The sequence below is a fragment of the Molothrus aeneus genome, chromosome 6, assembly GCF_037042795.1.
Source record: "Molothrus aeneus isolate 106 chromosome 6, BPBGC_Maene_1.0, whole genome shotgun sequence".
Taxonomy (NCBI): Eukaryota; Metazoa; Chordata; class Aves; order Passeriformes; family Icteridae; genus Molothrus; species Molothrus aeneus.
In genome coordinates this window covers 46,585,769-46,598,286 of record NC_089651.1, presented here as the reverse complement: position 1 = coordinate 46,598,286, position 12,518 = coordinate 46,585,769, and the positions used below count along the sequence as shown (strand labels likewise).

Below are 12,518 nucleotides of genomic sequence, written 5' to 3'. Positions count from 1 at the left end.
ATTACAAAGGAAAAACATTTTGAATGATCTAACAGTAATTTCTCAGTGGACTTGCTTAAATATTATGTGTATGTGTTAATCTATGCCTTAATCCGAGTCAGATTAGATGTGTTTAGCTATGCATTCATGCATTCATCAGTCCTCCATTATAGGTGTTAGTCATTGTTTTAGCCTTTTCTGTTTTTACTGGTTGTGTAGTCTTTAGTCTGTGTTAAGTCATTTTAAGTTTCATTTATAAGGCTTTTTTTTTTTACTTTTTTTTTTTTTCTTCTTTTTTTCGGGATACCTGGGTGATAACAATTTAGCTGCACAGCGCAAAAAGATTGCCTTTTTGAGAAGCAAAAGCAAGGATAAAGAAAAGTCTCCTAAGTCTCCATCGAATCATCAGTCTTTCTCTAATCGGCTCCGGTTCTGGTCTTCTTCCGACATCCCATCCTCTCCTAATGAAATTCTTTCTTTCCCGGAACTGGGAGTTTTCTAACACCTTCTCTGTAACATTTATCTTCATTTATTTCTGACAAATATTAAAAAAAAAAAAAAATTTAAAAAAAAATCCCACATGCCATAAAAGAACACGCACATTGATAGGGACACTCAGCATGTCTATACAATACTCTAAATACAAGCAAAGATTAGTGAACGTGGACTTAATTTTTCCTGTAGAAGATGAATCACTATTGCACACTGTGGATCATTTCTTCAATGCAGCACACGTTAGGGGACCCCATGGCATACAGTTTGCGTATGTATATTGGCTGTGGTGCATGTTGTCAGTAAGTGAAGTTGCTATTCGCTTCAGTATTTTCTTGCAGTCATGTACTTGCATTGTGTCCAGTTAAAGTGTTGAACTGGTTTGCTGTTGCTATGCTTTCTATAGTGTGGTAGTCCTACTAAAATGAAAATACAGTCTCAAGCTCCAGAGATTTTTCCAATAGTCTGTGCTACTAAATGATTTTAAAAAGGAAGGTTTTGTAACACCTTTTTCTGCTTTTGAGTAGTCTAGCTTTGAATGGAAGCTACTGGAAAAATTATTCTCAGCCAAGTGTCTTGATGCTCACATTCAGACCTGATATTTAGCAAGGTTTTGTACTTCTAATTAAGAAAATTCATCTTGAATTGAGCTGACGTTTCAGTTTCTTCTGCTTCAGTTTCAACAGATTTTTTTGGAAGAAGAATGTAGATTTGTTCTCTTAAGGCTGGGAATAACCTTCATTAATCCATTGCCCAGAATTCTTGTTGCCTAATATTCATGACTTAGTGGCTTCTGAAATGAATGTGCAGGTCCAGTCCCCACCTGTTAGAGAATTGGATGCAGCACGGGCAGTGTGCTACTGGGGGCTCAGCAGAGAGGCCAGAAGATCTTGTTTCCTGTCTCACTCTGAGAACTGTCCCCAGTGGCACAATCAGGGACTCTGGCGGAGAAGCCTGGTTTTTGTTGCCCATCTGGGGATTTGTGGAGAATCTTAGTCTCCAGGGCAATTAATTTTTTTGGCATCCATGAAAGGTGTTAAGTGTATCTAGGAAGTCAATTAGAAATACAGATCTGCATGTGAACCTTTAGCCAGTAGTTGCCCCTGCAGGCCTGGCATATGTTTCAATTCTGAGAGCAAGTGCTGGCCCAGTCTGTGGAGCCCATGCAGACCTAGGGAGAAAATACTGTTCCTGAATGAAGTCAGCTTCCAGGGGCCCCCTAAGATGACAGCACATTGGTCCATTTCTCTAATACCACTTCACAGTTGCTCTGTGCTTTGAACTGTCTGTCCATTGTCTCTGCAAGTTGCTTATTTTGACTGCTGCACTCTGCTGCATTTTCAACATTTAGTTTCTCTTACTTAATCAAGTATTCCATAGAAATATATAAAATCTAGAATCTTGGATCTCATTAGGTGTGTTTTCTGCAGAAAATAATTTTAAATTTTGTTCTATGTGTGCCTTGAAGCATTACATTGACATGACAAGAAATTAATTAACCTGCTTTATCAGTAGAAAATAATTTTTCAGATTCTTAATCTAAATGATATTCTAGCAGAGTTTTTGTTGTTCTCCTGCTAAGATCCCAGGAACTTCACTTAAAAATCATTGCACCGGACATTGTAAGAGCAGTTTCAACCTTGTAAAGACTGAGCTCTTATCCACAGCAAAGATATAAACCTGAAAGCAGTTAGCTTAGTGCACGGATCATGATAGATAATTTTCAAATCAGCATTATTTTTCTTTGAGTAAGAGCATGACTACTGTCATTCTTTCCCTATTCTATTTTATTACTGAAGTAAGTTCTTATGAAATGCACCTACGAGAAATAATGTTATGGGAATTTCACACCTCACTTATCTTTTCTGAATTCATGTCTTTACTCCTTTTCTTCCTCCTTTCACAGTAATTGTTGCATGTATAATATCAACCCTCCCACTGGTACTAAGCAGCCCTTGTCACTCCCACACTTTATAGAGAGTACACATGATTGACAAGCTGGTGGCAGAAATTTCCTATCCACTATTGCACTGTTTATGGAAAAGCTTGCCAAATTAGCGCCTTTGTTGTGCAGTTTTTTTGTGCCTGTTTGTCATGTTTGTATGGGCAGATAAATACAAATCCCCTAATGCTATTTTTCATTGAGTCTTATTCATTTACTTCTCTCCCCACCAGTGCTAATGGACCTAAAGCAAAAAAGGAATTCCCATCATGGAGGCAGCAATGATAATGCTGAAATATCAGCAGACTCTGCAGCAAAAGCCAGCTGTGTGGAAATGGGTCCCAGGACTTACTCAACCTCAGCCATTCATGTGCACACTTCCACCCCCATCTCCCGGCTCCAGAGCAGGCCAAAAGGTGTGTGTGCATTTGGTACAGCAGCTGGTAGTGCCAGGCAGGCTGCTTCACAGTTCCTGCCAGGCTACTAGTGGCATTCAAGTACAAGAGCAGAGCACTGATATTTTCACTCCTGCTTTATCTGCTGAATGGTTTAATTGATGAGGTGTGGGGTTTACTCACTCTTGTAGTGTCATCAACTTGGCAGAGCATATTTAAGAGTCAGTTCTTCAGTGGTTCCCTGCGCAGTGCTTAGAAGATGGGCCTATAAAACCCTCTTGATCACCTCAGTCTTCTACACAGCTAGAATGTGTTGGGACAGACCTGAAGGATTAACCTTTCTATGTTCAATTGGCCTTTTAAGTTTTATGTTCTTTTCCAGGCTATAATTCAGAAGATAACCTGTGTGAGCAGTCCCCAGAGGTGGAGTTTGCAAGCACCAGACGGCACGGTAAGCTTGTAACGTGTGAGTGCTCCAAACATCTGCATTAAGACTTGTTTCATTGCATCCACATGAGCTGTCCTGGAGTGGTTTAGTTGCATTTATATTACAGAAGGAGGTGTAGTAATTCAGCACCATTTTGGGAATGGGATTCTAACTGCTTCTGGTTTTCTGTTGAAGCTTTTTATGGATATTTTGCCAAAATGAATTTTCAAAGCAATGCTGGCATTGAGGCAAGTTGCCTTCCACCACCAACAGACCTTTTAATGCATGTCCTACAGGTTAGTTGTTGATTTTTCTGGAGAATGTTTAATTCCTTAAGGGAGTGAATCAGCAGTAAGAGAAATTCGGTGTGGGGCTTGTGGATGCAGAGTGGGAATGCTGTTGAAGCAACAGCACTGCCTGCTTAGAGAAAACTGAATTTGCAGAAAACTGAATTTGCAAGCTGGCCACCAGCTCCTTCCAAAGAAAACTGAAAAAGAGACAACAACTTAATGTTGAACTTCTTCAATATCTGCATTATTTATAGTTACTGTAAAAACCCAGAATGTGTTTCTTTGTGCAAAAAATGAGATGAACAAGATGGATCCTAAACAACTTGAAAAATGAAGATGTTTTCTACTCTGTCCTGATCTTGGCATCCTGTGTTTATTATGTTGTTAATGTTTTCAAAGTGACTTAGTTGCACAGGTCCTATTTTCAGAAGGGAGACTGTAGCCAAGTCTTTTAGAGAATCAAAGGAACTTAAGATCTGTTTGTTCAATGCTTGATTTGTGTTTTTCAGTGTCCAGGCCAAACAGTTTAGAGAGCAGTAGGAACGCTTCCAGCAGTAGTTCACCTCTCAATTTGAAAGGTAAAGCTTTTACAGCTGAGTTGTGACAAACAGGAAGTGAAATTCCATGAAACTGTGTGTAAAATGCCATTTTCCTTCCAATTAATTTTGAAGACTTGTTTTGAAATGGTAATGATTATGCAGTCTGGACATGGCTGTCTTGGGAATCAAAACTGCTGGCAAGAAGTGCTTTTCTAAGATTGATTCTGGCAAGGGGTGGCTTTTAAGGCAGACGGTCGAGTTTTGCTTCAGTCTGACTGGCATCTTATTGTGGGAAATATCAGGACACTCTTAGACTCTAACAAGAGATCTCTGTGGTTCTTACTCTGCACACAGCTTGTGCATGGAATCAGGGTGCTCTCGAGATTTGCTTTTGCAAACTGTGCATCCTTCAAGGATGCCAAGAGACCTGATACTGGGGAAAAATCCGCTTTCTGCTTTTCCACTGTCAGGTTCTAACTCTCAGATCACACAGCCAAGACTGAGAGATGGTTCAATGACACACAGCTTGTAAAGAGGCACCCCAACATTATCTTACTAATATAAGGCTTTTATTCTATTCCCAGTGCTATTTTTATTTTCTGGTGAAGTAATTGTGCTTGTTTAAGGTGCTGTAAGATATTTAGTAGTCCTGGATTTTTCAAAGCTCTGATTGCTTTGAGCTTCTGTAGGAGAAAAAATGAAGGTAAAAAATGCTACCCAGTCTGTGTGGAAACAGCCCTGGATGATAAGTTCCCACCTGAGTGTGAAATCTACTGAAATTATGTCAGAGCAGTGTCATTAATGGTATTTATGCTTCTCCTCAGGTTCCTTAGACCATATCCATGGTAGAACTGAGAGCCTCAGCAGTGAAGATATGGTGCCAAGCAGAGAGGCACCAGTCTTGCTCCGAGATACGTATTCCCTTCACTCTGCTGCTGCTTTCTTAAGCTCTGGCAGCAGGCATGAGTCCTCCTCCCACAGGAATGGTTTGATGTCCTGTGATACACCACAGAGGAGCAATCCATCCCAGTCTCACACAGGCAGGCAGCGATCTGCCTCGCCTGGCAGTGAGATGGTAACTTTGGAAGAGTTCTTGGAAGAGAGCAACAGGCTGTCTCTACCAAGTGTAAGTAAATAGAGGTAGATAGCCCATTTCAGATGTCAAAAAACTGTTCAAAGCTGATTTAGGAGGATGAGGGCATAGGGAAACAGAGAGAGACAAGATGATCCTTGTTCATATACATAAGTACTATCAAATCTTGCAAAACAAATGAGACGGTTTCAATAACTAAGATAAAATTAGCTTTCATATAGCACTCCGCTAATTTATTTTTGTTTATCAGCTATGGCAAATCAGATAATTCACTGCAAGTACTTTTGCTAGCAAATAATTGTGGTCAAGGTTTCGTATCATCAGTTCTCAGCTCCAGGTATCTTTATTTATAAATTGGTACGTTTTCTGTGTAATTTTCAGCTGCTAAATCTAAAATTAGTAATGAAACCTAGAATAATTTTCAGTTAAAGTGCGAAATACGCAGTTGTTAAAACCATCTCATAATCTGAAAATATCAGTGTGTTTGAGAAGGGCTCTTCTAGCAGAAGGAAGTTTTTGATACTTTCACCATGTTTGTGCGTTGACTGACACTGCCCTGTTGGTTCAATGACTGCAAGAATTTGTCACTCATTGAAGTGCTTTTTTCAAGAACTAAATGTTTGTTTTCAAGATGGCATTTGTCTTTCACTGCTCAGACATGCTGTACAATAGTGAGGCAGTGCACTATTGAACAGGTTAGTATCTTAAAAACAGTTCATTGATAGTGTAAGTGAATGGAGATTTCTGGTTTATGAATGCCTTGGTAAAAGAATTGAAATCAGCAGAGCTGTGCCATTTTGTGGCATCAGTAAATTCTGGTCCTTGAATTTTCACAGTAATGTTGAAATATACCTCCTACTCCCTCATTACCCTAAGTACAATTCTTAGCTTTTAGAGATGTTTAAAATTATTACTTTTGTGTGTCTGTAACTACCTGACCATGTCCATTTTCATTCTTTCTGTCATCCTGTTCCTTTCCAGCATCGGCGCAGTTTAAATGAGAGTGAAATGATTTCATTACACCAATTTCTGTTAGAAGCTGATGCACTGTATCCCTCTTGCTACTCCCTATGTCCTTCCATTCATCAGGAACATTCGCAGTCTCTTGAATCGGTCCTCAGTGTTTCATATCCCAGCAGCATGAGGCACAGAACAGGCAGGGGAAATAGGAGATCTGCTTCATTCTATATCCCCAGGGTATCCATTGTTCTTATTATGAAGGCAACAGCTCCTGACTTACCACAGCTTTTGCTAGCATATTAATACCTACAGAAGCATACTGTAACTCCTAGTTGTTACTTTAAAGGCTGCCAGTTCACTTGCATTAATTGCTCATGAAGTATTTGCAGCGTTTGTTCTTACACATGCCTGCTTTCGGAGGACTCGTCATTCTGCAATGCTAATGTCCATAACAGCTGTTTAAATAAAGTTAAAAATAACTTTAACACTTTAACACTTAGTTGAGCTTAGAAATTTTCACACTGCACTATTGCCATTGATGGTGTTTGCTTATGGAAAATGAGTTTTTTGACTGGAAGAAATATTTGGAACACTAGTGAAATAAGTGTATTAAGCTTTAAACATGCTCCCTAGAGAAGAGTAAAGAAGTAAATTTCATTAGCTTGTTTATCATTGTTGTTTGTAATGACAGCATGTCCCTTAACTGTTCTGAGCATGTCTTTTACTAGTAGTACAATGGCAGCTGTTCAAGCATCACCATTTTTTGATTGCATGGACCATCCCCATGAAATACTCTTTTACTGCCAGGTTAATTGTCTGACTTGAAATTTGTAAGTTCATTGTAGGCAAACAATTTTTATAATGATTTTTGTTTATTTCATTGTATGGTACATGCAGCTCTTAACATACATTGTATATTGAATGGGAGAGGGGAAGGGAATCAATGAAGAAGGAATGAAATTTTTTTGTAATGCTAGCACATCTCCCCAAGGTATTGACTTCTGTTACATTCCTGAAGTTACAGTAGAGTTATCCAGATGAACTGTATTCTGGAATATGACAGATATAATTGATATCTGCTGATACCAATGTCTGATGTCATCAATATGATATTGATGTTAAAGTGACAGTGGCTGATGTGAAAGGAAGCAAAAGAGCTGCTGTCCAGGTTGCAACCAAAATTATTTTAAAATTATGACAATTAACCTGGCAAGCAAGTTGTCACAATCTAATTACAATAAGCACATTATTCCTTGAGTTAGATTTATACCCATTTTAAACATTCTTCTGTTTCCACTATGTAAAAATCTATTATTGTGTTTGGTTTAAATTAAGTAGGAAGGAAGATTTTGTGAATACAGTGTTCTGCATGATTCTTTAAACAAAATGTGTTGTCTTTAATGTGACATGCATATTTTCTCACACCAGGACACCTCCACAAACAGAGATGACTTGCTTGGTGATTATTTTAGGAAAGCAAATGAGCCTTCAGCTGCTGGAAACTTGCTGGTTCAGCCATCCAGAAAGGAGGCTGCTAAGATGCCCACTAGTCTTGTTGCTCCAACTGTGAAGATGGCTGTGGCTGGTGAAGAAGGAAGAACGGCTAAGCCTGACAATTACATGAAGCCAAACCTCAGACAAGTTGAACCTGATGCTCTGGCAAACCCCCACGCGGCGCATCAGCAGTGTGCCAGCGGGGTGCGGCAAATGGCACAGCCTCAGCAGCCTGGAACCGCGAGCAGGAGGAGCACGTCACTGAACAGGGCATTCAGCTTGGCCTCTGCAGACCTCCTCAGGGCTGCTGGCCCAGAGGCCTACAGGCAGGAGAGCCCTCAGAAGTCAGGAGCAGAGATGCACGGGGGCAAGGACACTGTCTGCCAGAGCGCCAGGGCCTCTGTGCCAACGAGCTCCCAGGCACCCTTAAGGGAGAGGCCGCAGTCCGCAAAGGTGGCGGGTTCCGTGCAAGCTGTCGATTCCCGCTGTCGGCAGCTCGAAGCGAGGCGCCTTTCCCTGCTCCCACCAAAAGATGAGAGGCCGCTCTCCTTCCATCAGTTCTCTGCCTCACCCACTGCATCCAGCAGCAGTCTGAATGTCCAGCAGCAAGAGCGTGTGAACGCCGGGCAACACTACTCCTCTGCATCCCATACTCCCTCCAAAGTCAAACCCAAGTCAGCACCTTGTACTGAGGAGGTGGCCACAGTGGCTCCTGCCAGAGCTGTTTGCAGCAGCACTGAGGCAAATACTTCCCCAGGACAAGGCCAGGGTGATGCCCTACTTACCAAGTGCCGGGGTAAGCTGTTGGAAAGCAGCTCTGGGGCTGTGGAGGAGCCTGTGAGAGGAAACAGCTCCAACAGCACTCCTGGGTCTCCTGACCCCCAGGGGGATCAGCAGACAGTTTGGTATGAGTATGGCTGTGTGTAAGCCACAGTGTAGCTGTAACATGTGTGTTTGGTATGGCTGATGTCCAGGTACCATTTATCTAGACAGTCAGGTCTTAAAAGGCATCACCTGTAGGTTGCTCTGAGTTTTCTCTGGGTACTGTTTCCTGGTTGGACAAAGTGTGATGAAGAGAGTCAAGGAGCAAAACCGCCATCCTTCTGACACTGTTGTGCCTAAAACAAAGTGGAAGCCTGACCTAATCTCACAGCAAACTTGGCACCTGATTCTCACAGGTTCTAAGCATTCCCCAGTCCAGCAGAAACTTAGCAGGGTCTCATGTCATTGCTGCACTGTGCACCCCTTCTGCATGCATTAAAGAAAAGTTTCACAGGTCCTGTGTGTGCTAAATTCAGCCCCACCATTGATAAATAACCATACTGAAAAGATCATATGAAAGCCAGACTTCTCCCCCAAAGACATAAGCTACTTAAGTAGCATAGAACAGATGAAGAGCAAAAGTGTGTGGCTTTAGCCATGGATCTGGTAAAATCTGTTTTTCTAGCCACAGACACATTTTGTAGAAGGTATTGTATATACTTCAAGGGTCATATCTCAACCTTTCCCACTTGGGCTGTGTAAACACAGAAGCCAGCAGAATTAACCCACTGCCTTCACTATAGCTGCAGCTCAGTGGATCCTTTACTCTGCAGAGTGGTGCTGCCTTTTGAAACTTGTTTTATCTTTTATACAAACACTGGAACTAATGCAGCCTTTCAGGGGAGGTGCCATTCCAATTGCAAAGGTGGCATCTCGTGTACAAAAGTGTCTTGTAAGTATGTATATAAGAAGCTCAAGTACTGTATAAGAATGCTGTGTAAATTGTATTATTACATTCTTTTGTGCATGACAGCCCACATCCTGTGTGGGCTTTTGTCTCTTAGAAGTCCTTGTTTGTCTCCAAGAACTTTTCTCAGTATAGAAGCAAAATAATTTTGTACACATGTGAAAGAAATATTCTTTAAAAAATCTATTTATGTGCAAAGAAGTTCTTTGTATGTTTCTGTCCAGAGTGTCATCAGCTGCTTATGTATATATGATCAAATGTGTATCTTTAATTCCATGTTTGTAAAGCTGTTCTTCCAATAGACTAAATCCTTAAAAAAATACTTCTTTTGCTGGTTCTGATTTAATTTAGTAAAAGAAAACTGATTCATTTGATGTTTTTGTTATCTAATATGTAGCAATCCCATTCTGAAAACTACAGAATTGTTTATAATAAAGACTAAAATAACACAGATTGATGTTCTACTTTTTGTCCTTGGAAAAATAAAAACCCCCAAAAATGTGATTGACTGTGCTGGAGGTCTGTCTGCAACAGCTCTTCACAAGCCTTAGTATTGATTTTCATGTCTATGTGGTGAAGTTGGGTTTGTTTATATAACGTAGAAGGTGTACCAGGAGTCTTTTTGTTCGATTGTCACCTTCTTACTGAAGACTACAGGAGGGTTGAATATACAATAATAAGTGAGTTACAATTCACTCTAGAATTGGACTGTTTGATTTTTATGCTTCTCCAACCACTTTGGACAAGGGCAAACATGCTGTCAATTTTGCCCAAGCTTGCATCTTATATAGTCTGTTTGGTACTTAACTCTCAGGATGCCATATGAAAATGAGAAATTATTCATCTTTCAACATGGAGAGAATGGCAAAAACCCCTTTCTGCCTTCTCTACTATTTTAATTGCAAACTATAGTTTTGCAACGAATTTAAAATTAATGGGTGCTATATGGCAATTTTAGAACATAGTGAATGTTCTTAGTAAACTGAAATTCTTCTATAAATTTTACCTCAAAATGGATTCTTGGCCAGACCACTAAAGGTTTGAGACTGGTCTTTCTCCCATGTTTCATCTCCTTTTTGGAGGACACCTGCAGGCTGGGCTGCTGAGGAAGTGATCGGTGACTTGTTAGTTACTGTAGATCTGCTTTTGCTATAAATACCTGCCCAGTGGCACTCCTTAGTTGACAGTTTCTGAGTTATTTACAATTATTTCTCAGTTCTACTGAGCTTGAATTAAAAAGTACTGAATACCTTTGCAGTACCATTCAGATGTGGGATAATTCCAAATACAGAGGTTATCCCGTGGAACAGCTGTTGAAGCACACAGTGCTGTCTGTGGCCCTCGGGCCTCTCTGGGAATGTTAAGGTTGGTTTTGGTAGCGGTGCCTGCCCTGCCGTGGCAGGTGCGGTGATTTTGCCATCTGCTCGATTCATCGATGCTCAGCTGTTCCCGGGCCTGCCCTCAGCCCCGGGGCTGCTGCGCTTCGGCCTCCTCAGGCACCCGGAGTGGCATAAAACGCGCTTTGGTGCCTGAGGGGGAGAAAGCGATTGTGTTTACAGAGACACAGATCGGCAAACCCTCCGGAGTTGTGCGGGTGGAGGTGCCGTGAGGCACCAGCTTGCGTGAGGTGGCGGAACTGTGGGGAGAGGTGTTCTGGGGGGGTAAAGGATGGCGCGGAGCTGCGCGACCCTGGCTCGATGCCTCCCAAGAAGTGCGGATGAAATGGCAGCAGTTTCAGTCTGCAGCTTGTGCGGCCCGGCCCGGCTGCCTGAGGCGGCCGCAGCTGCCGCCGCCGCCTCTTGGACAGCGGGAAAGGATCTCCAGGCGCCACAGGCTGCGGCACGCTGGCTTTGCTGATGTTTCCTGACAGGAGGGAAGGGTGTGCTCTCCGAAGGTTGCTAATTGTGTGCTAAGTGCTGCCGCGAATGGTTCTGGATTCAACGCTTCAAGCCGTTCAGTGGTTAATTCTCGAGATGGAGTTTTCATTAAAGGAGGGGTTTTTGAGGGGGATCCATCCCGAGGAGGGAGCTGAGCTGGCAGCAGTTTCCCAAGAAAGCCGAAGGGCTGTGACTTTGGCAGCGCCCGCTCCCTGCAGTGGGCCCAGACTCTGAGGTCAGTGAAGCTGTTTGACTCGAGGAAACAAATGATGGTGTGTGTTTGAAGTGAAATAAATGGCTGCTGTGGGAATAGGTGCCCGGGCTGCGTGCTCTGCAGTGACAGAATATCCTTTGCCAGAAATCTGAGGTCATTTGCAGTGGTAGCGTGTCACGAAACCTTTTTCCCATTAAATATTCTTCCACTGTTCTTGGACTTGGGACCTGATTGTGAAGTGAGCAGACCTTTTCTGATTTCAGTTAATTGAGTTCAGAAATTAAAACCACCAGAAGAAGAATTTGAAAAAATAGAATTTACTTTTTTTCTTTCTATAAGTGTTAAGGATATTGTAAAAATAACTAGTGCTTAGCTTAGGAAAACCGTGCATCAGCATGTGGTCAGAAATTATTTCTGATTGTCCAGACATTCGGGGACATACTAGCTCAGCTACAGGTAAATGACTTTTAAGACAGACCATGGAAGACATTTACACATAAATTGTTAGTTCATGTGAAAGGATTACAGCCTGGATATTAAATGGATGTACAAAGAACAACACAATTTCATTTCTTTTTCTGGTTGGACATGAACCCAGCTGTCCAGAGAGCATTTGATTATGGTTTTGCATTTTTATATGAAGGGGAAAGTGGAGTGTGGAATCAGTTGTGGATTTCACATAAAAAAATTGTCCTAAAATTTGCTTCCCTGCCCATCATGTTCATGGAATATCAGATCCCAACAGCACTGGAAACGTTCAAGACAAGGTGGGAAATTTGTGGATATTTTTACAAATCGCCAGTACCAGGCAGAATTAACCTGATGTAACAGTGCAGAGTGAGATAATTCAGTTACTGGAAATAACAAATGAAGTTATTGTTTTGAAGAGCTGCTAGACTGGGGAATTAGGCTGGGCTGTGAAGGTCTTTCTTGAAGGTTGATGCTAGAGGCTGCCATATGAACTAGGAGAGAATGGCATCAGGTGGAAAAGGGTGAAAAAAATTATGATTTAATAGAGTACTGACAGGAGTTTAAAGTTACTGGGAGAAGCTATGGCAAGTCTTGCAAAACTAAATGGTGTTTTTCC

The 12,518-nt window shown here is 41.6% G+C and overlaps 1 protein-coding gene across 1 annotated transcript in view; it reads left to right on the top strand.

The window, feature by feature from the left end:
• CCDC88C (coiled-coil domain containing 88C) overlaps positions 1 to 9,844 on the top strand; it is a 96,568-nt gene extending 86,724 nt beyond the window's left edge. The window contains exons 26-31 of the mRNA XM_066551852.1: positions 2,647 to 2,829; positions 3,191 to 3,259; positions 4,035 to 4,103; positions 4,889 to 5,190; positions 6,139 to 6,354; positions 7,546 to 9,844. Coding sequence (XP_066407949.1) covers positions 2,647 to 2,829; positions 3,191 to 3,259; positions 4,035 to 4,103; positions 4,889 to 5,190; positions 6,139 to 6,354; positions 7,546 to 8,538 — 1,832 coding nt within the window. The 3' untranslated portion in view covers positions 8,539 to 9,844. The remainder of the gene's footprint in view (positions 1 to 2,646; positions 2,830 to 3,190; positions 3,260 to 4,034; positions 4,104 to 4,888; positions 5,191 to 6,138; positions 6,355 to 7,545) is intronic.
• Positions 9,845 to 12,518: the final 2,674 nt, after the last annotated feature.